This window comes from Schistocerca americana, chromosome 11 (genome assembly GCF_021461395.2).
Source record: "Schistocerca americana isolate TAMUIC-IGC-003095 chromosome 11, iqSchAmer2.1, whole genome shotgun sequence".
Classification (NCBI taxonomy): Eukaryota; Metazoa; Arthropoda; class Insecta; order Orthoptera; family Acrididae; genus Schistocerca; species Schistocerca americana.
Genome location: NC_060129.1, coordinates 32,481,895 through 32,500,853, shown reverse-complemented (window position 1 = coordinate 32,500,853; position 18,959 = coordinate 32,481,895). Strand labels below are relative to the sequence as shown.

At 40.2% G+C, this 18,959-nt stretch overlaps 1 protein-coding gene across 1 annotated transcript in view; it reads left to right on the top strand.

The window, feature by feature from the left end:
• LOC124553775 (zinc finger protein 708-like) overlaps window positions 1-18,563 on the top strand; it is a 93,068-nt gene extending 74,505 nt beyond the window's left edge. The window contains exon 7 of the mRNA XM_047127710.1: window positions 14,158-18,563. Within this exon, the coding sequence (XP_046983666.1) occupies window positions 14,158-16,069 (1,912 nt within the window). The 3' untranslated portion in view covers window positions 16,070-18,563. The remainder of the gene's footprint in view (window positions 1-14,157) is intronic.
• The last annotated feature ends 396 nt before the right edge of the window (window positions 18,564-18,959 follow it).

Below are 18,959 nucleotides of genomic sequence, written 5' to 3'. Positions count from 1 at the left end.
ATCTCTGATTTAAACATATGAACGTTTGCGTGGACCCCATACTTCAAATCTCTTAACAAAACGTTTCAAGTATACATATGAATTGTCAATGTTGCAAGTGCCAAGAGGTATTGACACAACTTCCCAATTCCCTAGATGCAATTTATTATTAAATCAGTGAAGTTAGCTTTGCTTTCGTGTGTTTCCTGCCAGTCAATGCTGTACATCACTACCCCCTGCTCATATATTGGAGGAAAGTAGGGTTGCTTTCAATTTAAACCAATTAGAATTAGAGTGAACATAATTACATCGCAGCTTCAAATGATGTGGAGACTTACATACTGCTTGTTTTTATGCAATTTTGAGGAAAAATATCAGGCAGAAATATCCTCAGAGGTATGAACTGAAGTCATGGGAGCGTCGAACATTGTACAGCAGCTAGTTCCTATTGGTGAAGTGACAACACAGTTCTTCAGGTGGCCTTAAATCACCAAGAGCTCCGTACCCCAAACAACATCTAAATTGACAGTTCCATGTTTCTTGAATTTCCACATTGTCTCAGGCAGCATATCATTCATAAAGACACTGTAAAATCTCATGATTTTAAGTTATCTGACGAGTTTTGCCAGATCTGTGTTTTTAATCCTTTTTTGCAGTACCATTGCTGTGGGGCTTTTTTATGTACAACCAAAGCCATTTCCTGTATTGTAAATATAGGCCTTTACCTATAGCGATAGCCTCCATGGTCATATGCCTTTTAGCTGCTTGTAATTAATTTTCGCATTTTCGGGCGTTCTGTACTGCTTGAAATATATCAGCTCTCTTTGTTAATGAAACCAGTAGCTGACAGCCCAGCAAATGGAGGTATCAGAAACAGAATTATTCCACCAGATGTCTTTGGTATTTGTAGGAACCTGGGCTTTTAACACATCATTTCCTTCCTTTCTTCCTCAAGGCACCTTTTGCAGCTGTCACCAATTTTTTAAACATCCCATAGGTTTTTCTTCTTCTTTAGAATACAGTGAACTGCATTCAGTATTGGTTGAAGGTTAGTCCAGTATCTAATTTAAGTTCTAGCAAACATTGCCTTATCAACCACATATTCAGAAATAGGTTGTGCTACATGAATATCCGGTCCTTGAAATACCTGCAATACGGTGATATTTGTCGGTAGTGTAGGCGATGATGTGCACTTTGTATGCATTGTCCAAGGCATTAAAACCCTTGTCACCACAAGCTAGGTGCTATTTCAATTTTGTTCCAGCTCCACAGAAATTGTATCTAGAGATACAAACTTCTGATGGCAGATTCTCGAGAATACCATCTCCAACTTTTTTGATACGTTTCCTAGCACTCATCTCACACTACAGCACGGTTTGAGCTTTGCTTTTCGAATTACATAGCAATTTCTGGGTGTTTACACAGCTGTTGAGCTTTGATGAGAAACTAAGCCATTTCATCAGTGCCCAGTTCCTTTGACATCTTATGACCCGCTCTATGAGGAACATAATGCGTTCAAATTTTTCCTGTAATTCGTTTGTGACTTCAATAGGTTTGCTCTTAATTCTATGGTGAATAATGGGATTATACTCGTCAATGATTTGTGGCTGTATGTTCAACCATTTGCACATACATTGAAGATTAAATTGCTTTCACATTCCATTTTTGATGGTCCAGTTCAACCATATGGCAATACTAGTTTCCAAATATGAGAATGTTGAATAGTGATTTATCCCACATCATTCGAATTGTGCTTAGAAATGTCTATTGTAAAATTCACTTCCATCATATGCCTTCAAGGTTGATGGACAGTCGATTTAGTCCTGTCTGCAACAATTGTTCAGAAACCTCTCAAACCTCCTTCCCTGCCTTTACATTCAAAGGTAAGGCCCAAGCGAAATTGGAATGTGTGTGTGTGTCTGTGACTGTGAGAACATACTTGCAGCCATTATGTGATAGTAAGTAGTTTTGCATATCCAAGTGATCAGCCTGCCATGCATAATCCATTCCTCGTATTATCAGATATATTCTGCATGCAGGTCTGTAAAGCTCATGAACAACTCTCTCCACACTTACTCAACAATGCATAATTTTCGAAGCCTAGGTAAGATCGATAATGTTTTGTTCATGTGATCTGCATTCTCTTCACCAGCTTAAGCTGTAAACAGTCGTAATCGATCTATGTTTCCATTTAGTTACCATAATTTATATATTCTAGAAGTAGATTGTTTAGTCTTTCAGGCTAAACCGCAGTTATTTTACCTGCACTATGGTTCTTATCTTTTCCTATCTAATACCTCATTCTCTTTCCTTTTAGCGCCATATTTTCACCTGGTGGCAGAAAGTGAAAAATTATTTTTCAGCATGCTCGGTGAGGACACCATTTCATATACATCCTACAATGTTACAGCATTCTGCAATGTATAGAGTGCACACTGCAGCACCTGGAACACTGTCAGTTTCATTATAATCACTTAAAATACCTTGGATCGACTTCTTGTTATGAAAACAAGGTGCTTTTCAGACAAATTTACCCTCAGTAAATTCATAATAAAGTTGCTATGACGTCTTGCAGATACCACACTCGTTCTATGATTGCCACTCAGCAGGGGTTTTTATCAACAGCTTTTGTTTATTGTTATTATGGTATAATAATTATGGTGACCTGCGTCAGTGTCTTTTACAATGTGCAGTGTGCCCCATGTCTCTGTAACCATTCAAACCAGCCTGATCGGACTTATTGTTCTCCATGAGTTCTGTCCACAGCTCATGGTCTAGTAGCTAGCATTGCTGCTTCTGGATCATGGGATCCTGGGTTCGATTCTTGGCTGGGTTGGGGACTTTCTCTGCCTAATGAGTGGGTGTTTGCATTGTGCTCATCATTTCATCATCATCATTCGTGACAGTGGCTACATTGGACTGTGTAAGAAGGGGCTGTGTAAGAAGGGGCTGTGTAAGAAGGGGCTGTGTAAGAAGGGGCTGTGTAGGAAGGGGCTGTGTAGGAAGGGGCTGTGTAGGAAGGGGCTGTGTAGGAAGGGGCTGTGTAGGAAGGGGCTGTGTAGGAAGGGGCTGTGTAGGAAGGGGCTGTGTAGGAAGGGGCTGTGTAGGAAGGGGCTGTGTAGGAAGGGGCTGTGTAGGAAGGGGCTGTGTAGGAAGGGGCTGTGTAGGAAGGGGCCGTGGAAGAAGGGACTGTGTAAAAAATGGGACTTAATGACCATGCAGTTCAGCGCCCAACAAATCCATCATCAGCATCATACATGAATTCCGAGAGTAAGAGAACTTCAACGTAAATGTGGATAAATGATCTATGAAGTTGTGGATGACAGTAATATTCATCAAGATTACATGATGGAAATTGGTGATACAAATTCAGAAAATGGCTTGGTGGTGGTGGTAGTGGTCGTTGTGGAAATGATAATGATAACAGAGATATCACCATGATTCCTGCTTTTATGGTAGGGGAAACTCAAATGGATAGATGCACAATCCGATCAATGTTAATGCTAGGCAATATAACATTGCTTTGCAGATTCCTGCCCTGTGACAGAGTGGTAATTCGTTGGGCAGGAATAGAGACATTGAACTAGAAATCAGGTGTACTTTCCCTGAAGGTATTTTAGATGAGATTCAACAGTGATGAAACAAAATCTTGATAATATAAAAATGTTCAAAAGAATGTACCTTCTTTGCATGATATTGATGTTTCTGAGAAAAAGCTTTAATAGGCTTGCTTGCATTCACAACAGTCTCCAACCCTGGCATCAAGTGCATTGACAATCTTTCCTTAGTAGGTGGAACCAAATGTAATATTTTCATGGTAATGTAAGAAACGACCCACCAGGGTAGCGGAGAGCACTAACGCACTACTTCCTGGATTCCGGTAGGCGTGTTGACCCTGGATTGAATCCACCTGGCAGATTAGCAATGAAGGGCCAGTGTGAAAGCCAGCCTGGATGTGATTTTTAGGTGGTTTTCTACATCCTGCTAGGTGAATACCAGGCTGGTCCCCACATTCTGCCTCAGTTACACAGCTTGCAAACATTTGCATTTTACAATGGATTACACTTGGTGCAAACAGTTTGGGTAGACTAATTATGTCCCGGAGGTGGGGAGGGCTAGTCTTTGGGAGTGGCGACCCCATCGTAATACTACCCTGTATATGTAATGGCACTTCGCAACCAGCCTCGGCCAAAAGACTGAGTAAAGGTTGTGAAGTCCCATTGATCCCCCAACCCAACTAGTTGTTGGGTAGAAGGTTATCGGCGTAGATAGATCGAATGTAAGAGACTGTTTTTGTTCATACTGACAGCTCTTTAGTTGGAGAATTGAGAGAACAAAGGAAGGAATAAAATAGAGGTAATAGCTATCATGCCAAAATCTTTAACAGATGTGGTGTAAACCATCAGCAGTGTTATTGTCCAGGCTGTAGTATGTGTGTTGATAAAATACATGTTCACTTCCATCATTACTGCAATCATCAAAAAGAAATGCAAAGTATATCTATTTAAAAAAGCTGATAAAAATGCTCCTAAGCCTTTTTAAAAGACAGTCTCCAACCCTGATCTGATCATGTAAGTTTAGAAAAGTTGTGGAATGTTTTCAACGAGATAGTATCAACAGCAATTCAGAGATATATACCACATAAAATAATAGGTGATGGTACTGACCACGCATGGTACACTATGTGGGTGAGATCGTTGTTACAGAAGCAACGAAAACAGCATCCCAAATTTAGAAGAATGCAAAATCCTCAAGATTGACAAAGTTTTATAGAAGTTCGAAATATGGCGCGTACTTCAACGTGAGATGCTTTCAATAATTTCCACAACGAAATTCTGTCTCGAAATCTGGCAGAAAACCCAAAGGGATTCTGGTCATACATAAAGACACCAGTGGCAAGACGCAATACCTTCACTGCGCGATAAGAACGGTGAAGTCGCTGATGACAGTGCCAATAAAGCAGAGTTATTAAACACGGTTTTCCGAAACTCCTTCACCAAAGAAGACGAAGTAAATGTTCCTGAATTCCAATCGAGAACAACTGCCAAGGTGAGAAACATAGAAGTAGATATCCTCGGAGTAACGAAGCAGCTTAAATCACTTAATAAAGGCAAGGCCTCCGGTACATATTGTATATCAGTCAGGTTCCTCTCAGGATATGCTGATAAAATAGCTCCATATTTAGCAATTATATGCAACCACTAGCTCACAGAAAGATATGTACCTAAAGACTGGAAAATTGCTCAAGTCATACCAATACCCAAAAGGGAAGTAGGAGTAATCCACTGAATTACAGGCCTATATCACTAACGTCGATTTGCAGTAGGGTTTTGGAACATATACTGTATTAAAAAATTATGAAGTACCTCGAAGAAAAACGATTTATTGACAAACAGTCAGCACGGTTTCAGAAAATGTCGTTCTTGTGAAACACAACTAGCTCTTTATACTCATGAGGTAATAAGTGTTATCGACAAGGGATGTCGACTTGATTCCATATTTTTAGATTTCCAGAAGGCTTTCGACACTGTTCCTCAGAGGCGTCTTCTAACCAAACTGTGTGCCTACAGAATATCGCCTCAGTTGTGCGCCTGGATTCGTGATTTCATTTCATAAAGGTCACAGTTCGTTGTAATAAACGGAAAGTCATCGAGTAAAACAGAAGTAATATCCGGCGTTCACCAAGGAAGTGTTATAGGCCCTCTATTGTTCCTTATCTATATTAACAACATAGGAGACAATTTGAGTATCAGTCTTAAATTGTTTGCAGATGATGCTGTCATTTACCATCTTGTAAAGTTATCAGATGATCAAAACGACTTGCAAAATGATTTAGATAAGATATCTGTATAGTGCAAAAAGTGGCAATTGACGCTGAATAAGTAAAAGTCTGAAGTTATTCACATGAGTCCTAAAAGAGATGAGCTACATTACGATTATGTGATAAGTCACACTAATCTGAAGGCGTTAAATTCAACTAAATACTTAGGGATTACAAGTAACCTAAATTGGAACGATCACACAGATAATATTGTGGTTAGAGCAAACCAAAGACTGCAATTCATTGGCAAAACACTTAGAAGGTGCAACGGGTCTACTAAAGAGACAGCTTACACTACACTTGTCCACCCTGTTCTGGAGTATTACTGTGCAGTGTGGGACCCGCATCAGGTGGGACTGACGGATGTCATTGAAAAAGTACAAAGAAGGGCAGCTCGTTTTGTATTATCATGAAATAGGGGACATAGTGTCACAGACATGGTACATGAATTGGAGTGGCAATCATTAAAACAAAAGGCGTTTTTCGTTGCGATAGGATCTTCTCATGAAATTTCAATCACGTTTTCTTCTCCGATTGCGAAAACATTCTGTTGGCACCCACTTAAATAGGGAGAAATGATCATGACAAAATAAGAGAAATCAGGGCTCGCACAGAAAAATTTAAGTGCTCGTTTTTCCTGTGTGCTGTTCGAGAGTGGAATGGTAGAGACACAGTTTGAAGGTGGTTCATTGAACCCTCTGCCAGGCACTTCATTGTAAATAGCAGAGTAATCACGTAGATGTAGATGAATAGTTTATCTATGTACCTGCCACACGAAATGCTGTGCAGTAAATTTTAAGGATATGACACAAGTACCCAGTTCCTACACAATGCCTACATGGAGGTCTCTCAAACAATTGATAAATAATTAACATCAAAATTTATTTATCCTTGAGGTTTTCCAGAAATTTATCTTGTACTTGGTTGTTAATGAAAGATCGGCACAGTAAAAAAATTTTAATTAAAATTTTTATTTGTAGTACTTTGAGAAACATACGAAAATATTTATTTGAAACCTTACTTGCATATTATTTGGATTTTTTCTTCATTCTTAATGTTCAGTTGCTTCACTTTCATATGTATGAAACCATATGTTGCAATATTTAATAGTTCACTTAAGTGCTGCATGGTCAGTAATCATCTTGAAACGTCGTCCATACAAATAACACCGGAAATAGGTTATTCCGAAAATTAATGCCAATAACTCCTCAGTTGTTGAGTAATTTTTTTCTGCATTGTTTAAATGTCTGGAAGCATATGCTATTGGGTGCTCCTCTCCATCTATTTCCTGAGATAATACTATACCCAAAGCAAAATTGCTACAGTCACAAGATAATATAAACTTTTTACTAAAGTCTGGAAAAGCCAAAACCAGACTAGATGTTAACATCTTTTTTAACTTTTGAAAAGCCTCTCCGCATGCTGCTGACCAGCGAAATTTTGCTCCTTTCTTCAACAACTGCGTGAGGGGCCTTGCAATTTCCGGAAATTGTGGAATATACCTCCTGTAAAAATTGGCGAGACCTAAATAAGACTGCAACTCCTTTACTTTTGTAGGTGTCGGAAAATTCATTACCGCCTCTACAAGTTTTGGATCCGTGCGGACAGCCTCCTGTCCTATAATATGACCTAAATAACGGACTTCTTGCAACAAAAAATGACATTTTTCCATATGAAGAGTTAACCGCACTGCTTCCAGACGATCGAAAACTTCGCGCAAACAGCGCACATGTTCTTGCACGTCCTTTGAGGAAACAATTATATCGTCCTAATATACCATACACTGATTAGGTTTCAGCCCTCGTCACACGCTATGTAGTGACCGTTGGAATGTTGCCGGAGCATTTTTGAGTTCAAAAGGCAATCGCCGACAATAAAAATTACCTGTAGGTGTTGAAAAAGCTGTTTTCGGTCGGTCTTCTGGGGCGACCACCAACTGGTGGTACCCGCTTCGAAGATCCAACGTCGTGAAGTACCGACAGTGACCCAAATTATCCAGAGTTTCAGTGATATTAGGCATTGGGTATGCATCTGATACAGTTTTTTGACTCAGGAAACGATAACCACAACAAAAACGATATGTGAGACCTGAGTTTCTCCTGGCGTATACAACTTTCAAATAACTTCCGGGAATTCAGCCAGGTAACACTTTCGCTGAAAGTGTTACCTGGCTGAATTCCCGGAAGTTATTTGAAAAAAAAAAAAAAACGATATGCCTTGCCCCTATCAGGTGATTTTTTTACCCACTATTACGACAGAAGCGGACCAGGGACTACTACTGGTTTCTATTATCCCATCCCTAAGCTGTTAATAAATTCTTCTGTGACAGGCTGTAAACTTTTTGGAACACTATATGGACGTTTACACAGGTGCTTCATTCCCATTGGGGATGTAATGCTGAACTACTGGTGTGACAGGCAGTGGACCATGAGAATTAAATAACTGTTTATATTCCGTCAAAAGGTTCTCCATGACTTCTCTGTCTTGCCCTTCTAAATGTGCTACTTTATCCCTCAGTGCGGACCAGCTGACAGACTCTCCCGGCATTGTGTAATCTGCTGTGAAATCCTTATCCAGTTCATCTTCCTCTATTATCTTCAGATTCGCTATTACGGTACCCCATGCTAACTGCACCTCTTCAAGGCCAAAATTATCAATACTGACAGTCACAACCTTTTGCCTTCTATCTCCCACACAGAGGTCACGCTACAGCGTGTAAAACACTTCATTTTATCCAGCGGCTCAATTTCAAAGGTTCAACGACACACAACGAATTTACCGGCACGCTAGCTCCAACATCTGCCCAGATTATTTTCCCTGTACCTACATCTATCTACATTTACATCCATACTCCGCAAGCCACCTGACGGTGTGTGGCGGAGGGTACTTTGAGTACCTCTATCGGTTCTCCTTTCTATTCCAGTCTCGTATTGTTCGTGGAAAGAAGGATTGTCGGTATACCTCTGTGTGGGCTCTAATCTCTCTGATTTTATCCTCATGGTCTCTTCGCGAGATATACTTAGGAGGGAGCAATATACTGCTTGACTCTTCGGTGAAGGTATGTTCTCGAAACTTTGACAAAAGCCCGTACTGACCTACTGAGCGTCTCTCCTGCAGTCTTCCTCTGGAGTTTATCTATCATCTCTGTAATGCTTTCGCGATTACTAAATGATCCTGTAACGAAGTGCGCTGCTCTCCGTTGGATCTTCTCTATGTCTTGTATCAACCCTATCTGGTACGGATCCCACACTGCTGAGCAGTATTCAAGTAGTGGGCGAACAGGCGTACTGTAACCTACTTCCTTTGTTTTCGGATTGCATTTCCTTAGGATTCTTCCAATGAATCTCAGTCTGGCATCTGCTTTACCGACGATCAACATTATATGATCATTCCATTTTAAATCACTCCTAATGCGTACTCCCAGATAATTTATGGTATTATCTGCTTCCAGTTGCTGACCTGCTATTTTGTAGCTAAATGATAAAGCATCTATCTTTCTGTGTATTCGCAGCACATTACACTTGTCTACATTGAGATTCAATTGCCATTCCCTGCACCATGCGTCAATTCGCTGCAGATCCTCCTGCATTTCAGTACAATTTTCCATTGTTACAACCTATTGACACATCACAGCATCATATGCAAAAAGCCTCAGTGAACTTCCAATGTCATCCACCAGGTCATTTATGTATATTGTGAATAGCAACGGTCCTATGACACTCCCCTGCGGCACACCTGAAATCACTCTTACTTCGGAAGACTTCTCTCCATTGAGAATAACATGCTGCGTCCTGTTATCTAGGAACTCCTCAATCCAATCACACAATTGGTCTGATAGTCCATATGCTCTTACTTTGTTCATTAAACGACTGTGGGGAACTGTATCAAACGCCTTGCGGAAGTCAAGAAACACGGCATCTACCTGTGAACCCGTGTCTATGGCCCTCTGAGTCTCGTGGACGAATAGTGCGAGCTGGGTTTCACATGACCGTCTTTTTCGAAACCCATGCTGATTCCTACAGAATAGATTTCTAGTCTCCAGAAAAGTCATTATACTTGAACACAATACGTGTTCCAAAATTCTACAACTGATCGACATTAGAGATATAGGTCTATAGTTCTGCACATTTGTTCGACGTCCCTTCTTGAAAACGGGGATGACCTGTGCCCTTTTCCAATCCTTTCGAACGCTACGCTCTTCTAGAGACCTACGGTACACCGCTGCAAGAAGGGAGGCAAGTTCCTTTGCGTACTCTGTGTAAAATTGAACTGGTATCCCATCAGGTCCAGAGGCCTTTCCTCTTTTGAGCGATTTTAATTGTTTCTCTATCCCTCTGTCGTCTATTTCGATATCTACCATTTTGTCATCTGTGCGACAATCTAGAGAAGGAACTACAGTGCAATCTTCCTCTGTGAAACAACTTTGGAAAAAGACATTTAGTATTTCGGCCTTTAGTCTGTCATCCTCTGTTGCAGTACCATTTTGGTCACAGAGTGTCTGGACATTTTGTTTTGATCCACCTACCGCTTTGACATAAGACCAAAATTTCTTAGGATTTCCTGCCAAGTCAGTACATAGAACTTCACTTTCGAATTCATTGAATGCCTCTCGCATAGCCCTCCTCACACCTTTCGGTATAGTATCCCGCGAATTAACCCTAAGGGACCTTGTACGCAGTTTAGATGGCCCACCCGATATCTGGGCATTTCCTTGCGACAGTAATGGTTTTTCGGCTGCAGAACCTAGGCGAAATTGTATTCCATCCAGTTCTACTGTACGCCGTTCCAGGTTAACTTTTGCATGGTGCACAACCAGGAAATCCAATCAGAGTATGTCATTGTAGCTGCTGCCAACAAGTGGAAGAACTTCTACCTTCACCTGGAAGTTCCTCATTTCCGCTCGGAAGTTTAACACCGCTGATCCGAGTGACTTCACCTGTCCCCCACCCACGCCACTTAACGCCCAGTGTGGTGGTTTTAATTCTACTTTACCGACTACATTTCTACTCGCCACAGATACCTGAGACCCGGTATCCAATAAAAATTTGCATGGTCTGCCCCTCACCAAGCCGGTCAGAAAAAAGTCTGCCACTGATTCTGCACTAGCATTAATCCTTACCGGGGGTGTTGCACAGTGGACACACCACCCCATGCCCCATTTAACTGAGGGGGATGAGGCTCACCTTGCGGTTTCCTATCATGTTTCTGCCAGGATCCATTGCAATTACTCTCCATATGACCCCAACATCTGCATTTCCTGCACTGCACTTCCTTGCAAACACGTCTAATGTGTCCCATCCGGCCACATCCACAACTTTTTATTTCTGCATTAAACACTGCTTTCCTGTCCTGCGTCTGTTACTGCTTCAACTTCCTGTAACGCCACAGCGACTCCGACTGCCTCTTTGAAAGTCTTAGGGAATTCCATCCTAATCTTGTGGAAGGTTTCGGGTTGTATTCCCTGCAAAAATGCGTCTAGTGCCCTCTGCTCAGCTTCCTGCAGAATGGCTTCATTAACCCTATGAGAATCCGTTAGCTCATAGGCATTAACATTAATTTTTCGAATTCGATCTACAAAAGCTTCTATTGATTCCCCATTCCTTTGGTACATTCTATACAATTGTTCCCGATAATATCTAGATGTATTTTTCCTCTGATATCTTTCCAGCAACCCTTTTTCGAATATTTTAAATGTCCGAGCATCCCTTAATGCTTTATGGCATGTAACGTACACTCTGGCATCCCCAGTTGCTTTCAACTTAGCCACTTCCAAAAGCGTTTCTGCACCCCAGATTCCCAATTTAGCGGCCGTGCTAAGGTTCTCAAAAAAAAAAAAAAAAAAAAATCATAACATCCTCCCCAGCTTTTCCTGAGAAAGGGGTGACCAAAGACGCAGCGTTAGTGTCAAGAATTACTGCGTTAACAGGAAACCATTCTTTGCTCGCTTCTTTAGACCGAGCAAGCTCTATCTCTAATTCCGACACTCACTCAATTAGCTGCTGAATAGCCACTTCGGCTGACACAGACTGCTCCATTACTACCAGCTATCGAATCAAGACTACAGTAAGCCCAGAAAGAAGAACAAGAAGTGAAGACGGACTATGCTACAGGTTCAGACAAACCACCAAACGAAAAATTGGCACTTGTCATGTTGCAGGAGTTGCTGATCCATTGTTACCCTTCTCAAATGCCACATACCCTCATCGATTACCAGCCACAATTTCGTGCAAATACAGGGAGAACACCACTACTGTCACCAATTGTAACAGGAGTGTGTGATGCTCAGGTTGCATGACTGACACCACTTGTTATAGGATGACTGGAGCGGGTGACATGGTCAGGGTTGTAGGGCGTGGCTGGGTAGAAGAAGGTGGCTGTTTTTAACACTCTTCCTCTTTATTTTGGTTCTTCCAATACATTTTCCGGTAGTGCAGCCCCACCCCTTGTGTTGTGGTGGAGACGTGCTGATGCTTGCAGTCCGGGGAATGCGACACTGTGCTTGGTCAGCAGCTGTGCAGGAGGTAGGAGATTAGCAGCATGAGGCACAGCCCAGTTCGCAGACGCGGTGGCTCTTGATGACGCCGGGAGTCGACGGTGCAGCAGCGGGCAACGCCCCCCGGCGGCGGGTCTTCAGGGACAGGGACATGGACAGCATCAGTGATGACGACTTAACAGCAACCGAACGCCTAATCGGTCGAACCGAATGCCGACGTCCACCTCTGATGTCCTTAAATAGTGCAGACCGCTGCTGAATCCGCCGGTTACACAGCGGCGTGTTTATTAGAGGGTTCTTGATGAGTTGGCTAACGCAACTTTGCCACACGCGGCCCACGCCTACGTAATTCTGCTAATGCTGCGTTCTGATGGCTGCCGCGTACGCACACACATACTGACGCTCGTTGCAAAACTGTGTCACCTGCATAACATGCTGGCCGGCCTTCATCAGCTGTTTGCCGTGAGGCTGGCACATCGCGCACTGAAACTCACTAAATCACAATTTCGCACAGTATTTCTTAAAAATAACCACTTGTCCTCTACAGTTGTTAACTTCTGGAATCTGACACTTTATTATAATACCAGTTACTTTGAAAAAACGTGTGATCCCAGTTAGTAGTTAAAAACACTCGAATTTTGTCAGATACCATACCAAACAAAACTATACATCAAACACATTGCAATAAGATTCAGATGTCACAATCAGAATACAAGGAAACTACTGAAGCATGCATGCCCTCAGTATTTTTTAATCTTTCATGTCCAACACGATGTACATACCGGGGGCCTGAAGTGCATCACGTGTTTCTGTTCTGTGGGAAACGGTTTAACTGCAGGTATAATAATGAAACCCAGGTACTACAGGTGTAGCTCATGCATCAGCTGTTATCACCGCCACTCGATATGTAGTGTTAGCCTTCATTGTTCGATGGGTGATGATGTGGCCATTTATGTGTGTCGTTCAGTCAACAGTTTTCTGCAATGCTAGGTGACCAGATGTTGGGAAGATGTAAAAATTTTCAAAAAGGCTCACTCCAAGTGTACTGGAAAATTTGCAACCATTTCCATCTGTTCAGACAGTATTTCCATTTGTGCAAGGCTTCATATAAGTTGCAGTGCCAAAAACAGTTTTAGATTAAAACCATCTGAAAGTTTGTCATTCACTTTCATTCATCAGTATGCAAATTTTCTCCCTTGATTGATGTGACATTGATTCTTGTTCATGAACCGTCATTATCCAGCTGATCAGCATCCATTCTAGATACCTAATCAAAATATTGATGCTTGCACTAGTCATTGACTTATTGGGAATCAAACAAAAAAAATGTTTACTAGGTGAAATAAATCTATCGTTTCTAATGGTGAAAGTGTTGACAAAACAATGAGAATGCACTTACAGAGGTAAGATAATGGAAGAGTAATATTTAAAAATTATTTCTCTTAAATAAATCTGAAATCCCATGAACTTAAGAATTTTGAATTAAAACTTGTAACTGATACATTTTTTGATACCTTTAATAAATTGGTGTAGATTACTAACTATTAGCACTGTATTTTAGAAAGATTGTAACACATGAAAGTGAAGTATTTTAATTCTCATCTAAAAATTTCAGATCAAGTAGGCTGTGACTCAGATTAATCATTATTGAATTTCATCTGGTTACTTTCGTTTTAAACCATTTTTACCTCATCAGTCTTTTGCTTCTGGTGGAATATTGTAATTTTACATCAGTAACAGTTACTGAATATGTAATTTCTTATTCACTTTTATGACTTGTGGCCTATAGTACTGGATTTATGGTCACTCAAATATTGTTTCTTTGTTGTATATCTTATTTAGCATTATCCTTCTCACTCTTCAGATTTACTCAGACTACTGGTGGGATCTGCAGCAAATCATGTGAGGAAACTTGTCACCATAGACTTGTCCAGGAAGAGTTGGTGATAGACATGGAGAAGTCAACACATGGGTTCAGTACCAATACAGAAGATGTGACTATTGATAAGGAATGCTCAGTTGCCACCCGATATGACTGCAGTACGAGGGAAAAGGAATTACATGTATATAGCTGTAATTTCTGCCAACAGAGCTTTCCTTCAAAATACAGACTCATTATGCATGTGTTTATGCACAATGATGGAACACAACCACATTTGTATGTTTGTAAGTGGTGTGGTGAGGTATTTGACAGTAATGCTGGCTTGAAAAAGCATATGAGAATGAGTGATAATTGTCAATTTTTAACTGCTGACAGTCATGAAAGATATGGCCATAGTGATGAGCATCAAAGCAGTACCTTCTTGGATAGCGAGCCAGAAGTTTCTGTCACAGAGCACAGTGGGCAGTCGTCATGTAAGGAAACTTGGAAAGTGTCAAAGAAGCCCTCTAATGACATGTGTAACACACACATGACAAATGATAGAGAGAAAAAAAGTAATTATGGAACTTCGTCTATAGCTGTTAATGTCAGTGTCCAGGCTGATCTACTTACTGCAAACAGACCCAACAAATGTGGTATTTGTGGCAAATTGTTTGCTAGATCAGGTGATCTCAAGAGACATGGTTCTATTTGTACTGGGAAAAGACTTCACAAATGTGATATTTGTGACAAATGGTTTGCCCGGTCAGGTAATCTGAAGGCACACAAATTAATTCACACTGGAAAGAAACCGCACAAATGTGAGATTTGTGGGAAATCTTTCACGATGTCAGGTGCTCTCAAGAGACATGTATTACTTCACACCGGAAAGAAACCTCACAAGTGTGAGATTTGTGGGAAATGTTTTGCCTTGTCAAGCAATCTCCAGATACACACATTAATTCACACTGGAATTAAACCTCATACATGTGAGATTTGTGGGAAATCTTTCAGGATGTCAGGTGGTCTCAAGAAACACGCATTAATTCACACTGGAAAGAAACCTCACAAATGTAAAATTTGTGTGAAATCTTTTGCTAGGGGGCACCATCGCAAGAGACATTTATTAATTCACACTGGAAAGAAACCTCACAAATGTGATATTTGTGGGAAATCTTTTGCTGGGTCAGGCGTTCTCAAGAGACATTTATTACTTCACACTGGAGAGAAACCTCACAAATGTGAGATTTGTGGGAAATCTTTTGCTTGGTCATGTAATCTTAAGACACACTCATTAATTCACACTGGAAAGAAACCTCACAAATGTGAGATTTGTGGGGAATCTTTTGCTAGGTCAGGTGATCTCAAGCAACATTCATTAATTCATTCTGGAAAGAAACCCCATAAATGCGATATTTGTAGGAAATCTTTTGCTAGGTCAGGAAATCTCAAGACACATGTATTAATTCACATCGGAAAGAAACCTCACAAATGTGAGATTTGCAACAAATCGTTTGCCCAGTCACGTCATCTGAAGCAACACAAATTAATTCACACTGGAAAGAAACCTCACAAATGTGAGATTTGTGGGAAATCTTTTGCTAGGTCAGGCGTTCTCAAGCAACATTCATTAATTCACTCTGGAAAGAAACCCCATAAATGCGATATTTGTGGGAAATCTTTTGCTAGGTCAGGTGATCTCAAGACACACTCATTAATTCACACTGAAAAGAAACCCCACAAATGCGATATTTGTGGCAAATCGTTAGCCACATCAGGTTCTCTCAAGAGACACACAATAATCCACACTGGAAAGAAACCTTACAAATGTGAGATTTGTGGGAAATCTTTTGCCCATTCAGGTCATCTCCAGAGTCACATATTAATTCACACTTTAAAGAAACTGCACAATTGAGATTTGTGGCAAATCATTTGCTAGATCAGGTGATCTCAAGACACATACATTAGAACACATTAGTAGGAGACCTCACAAATGTGATGTGACAAAAGTTTCATTCAGGTGGGAACTCTTAACACACATGCACTACTTCACATCAAAAAGAAATTACGACAAACAGATTTTCCTGGTTGGTGCTCTAAAGGCCTATAAAACAATGGATGTGGCAGGGGGACAGTAAATTGTATTGCCTGTGAAATAAAATTAAAATGTGGTAGGATTGTGAAAAAATGTACAATAATGTGACACTATATAAATCCGTATCTGCCGCTTTACATGTCAAGAAATGGTAATCCTAAATACTCCAGAAACATGAATCAAATGTGTTTTTGTCATTAGCTTTGCTGCTTTTTCCTATCGATCTTGAGATAAGAAGATTGTGAATTGTGATAAATCCTTACATTTGTCGGTAATCATAAGTACTATGCAATATTCAGTATAAGGCCAAGGAAATGTGATGACTTGCTGTTTATTATTCCACAGTCATCATGTAGTATTTGTATCTATGTATTTTAGAAATATATATTCATGGCACTTGCTTCATTCGGGCTGGTAACCTCAAAACTGGAGAAACACAATTATAATAATTGTTTTACTTGGATATGTTTTCTCAAGGGATTTGCTGTGTCATTAATAGTGTGTACATTTATGTTCTGTTAGTACTAATCCTTCATAAGTACATGTAACAACAAATATAGCAACCTGATTAATAGCATGTTTGTCCACCGTTGGAACACAGTACTTGACACATCATTTACATGTTTCTGGGTTTATGTTGCACCAGTTGTATGCCACACATTGATATCAGCTATATGGTGTGGTCAAGACATCGGTGTTAGTTACCATGTTACTCAGACCAATGTGGAGTTGTTCTGCACATGTGACATGGACAAGTATCCTGCTGAAAGATACCTTCAGCATGGGAGAGCTCATCAGCAATGCAGTTGCAATAAAGGTCACATAGTCTGCAACTACCATGATGCCTTCTATTACTACCAAATGTCCCAAAGGAGCCAAAGTGACTGCCCCCATAGCGTAATGCGCCCTCCATCTGGCGCCATTCACCTATATAGCATATCTGGACGTACAACTGACCTGGTGTAACAGGAAATGTCACCCATCCTGACAGTTGACGTTTGCGTTGACCTTCATTCCAGCCTCAGTGATCCCTTGCCCACTGCAGTTGCAATTTAACATTTTGGTGGATCGATATGGAAACATACAGTGACCATATCTTGTGGAGCCCCATGTTCAACAATGTACATTAAATTGTGGGTTCAAAAACGTGTACGGCTGCTCCAGCATTGTTATCCCTCATTAGATATGCCACACATTGCCTCATGTCCAGCTTTACAGAGCAGGCAAGCATCTGACTTCCATGATTGGTGTTGAAGTGTATATGTATTACATCTTTTCATAAGGTTATGGATTTATCACCTTTCAGCCACTTCCACAGATGTTCACAACAGTAGCATAGATCCAGCCAACCAGCTTCACCACTTTTGAGCTGCTCGTTCCCAACTGCCATGCCATTGTAATTCACGTTTGCTAAAGTCACTTATGTCATTGGATTTACATGTTTGCAACCCGTCTAAATGGTAGAACAATTCCTTGTAAATCTCTGGTCTGCTTATATACTTGTAATCTGCTTACTGCATCATGTGCATACAATATGTGGCGTTCATTCTCCTCATGGGCAGTGTTCATGACATTTTTGCCCGTTAGTGCATCTTCACGTAAATCGGTCAGATGCGAAACTGTAATCTAAGAAATTTGTCATGCTTGGTTGCCATTTACACCAGTGCACAATAGCTGTATTTTTTTGTGAAATATTTTTGTTTCACAAAGCTCTGTACATGATTCAGAGATCATGTAGATAAGTGTTATGCACCAAAGCTCTTAATTATTTGTTCAGCATTTAATACTGTGTAAGTTCTACAAAAAAAAATGAAAAAGGTAAACAAACATTAGGTGTTATGATTTGATTCCAGTTATTTGTATACACAAGAACAATACTTGTGAGAGCTCAGAACGTGAGCACCAAATATTTCTTGTTATATTCAAAGATGTTTCCATTGTGGGTATTTTTCTTAATTTGTGTAAATATACATGAGGTTTTTGGAAATCTGTACTTATGCTTCATTTTTAATTTCAGAACGATTGTTTTTAATTCTCTACCTATTTGTTATTGTTGAAAGTGGTTTAGTATGTTCAATCATATGTGTAACAATGGGAGATAGTTGTAATTGATTGGCACTGTTCTGTGTTGCTACACTTTAGCTGTGACACTTTGTAGTGATGTGGTTACATTGTATCCCATCTTTCTCATGATAGTACATCCACAACTGCTGTATAGGTTATTCATAATAGCCAACATCCATATACATTTGTATTAAATATTAAATTTGTATTATATATTATTTTCCAATAAAAGGAAAGAAAAACTGGGTTTCTGGACAATAGCTTTATATTCAGATGAATCTGAAAATGTACTACAAAGTGTGACGACTATACATATTATGAATCTCTAAGAAACTGTAAAATTTGTAGTAACATGTTAAGAAAGGTACACAATATGGACTGAATATCTGTAGGCGTCAGCTAAGGATGGGTCATATGGTGTTTCTCTGGTACACGAAATGTAAGCAGAAAATAAGCACATTCAGTGGTTGTTTGGAAAACCACCCAAATAACTGAGTCTACATAAACACAGTACATATCCATAAATTAAATGTGTAACTGCACCTATTAAAATAATAGCCTAAGCTAATCACTACAGAATAAACTTGTATAAGAATTGCCAAGGACAAGTCAGTTGTAGGTTGTGGATCCAGGAGCACAGGGTAAT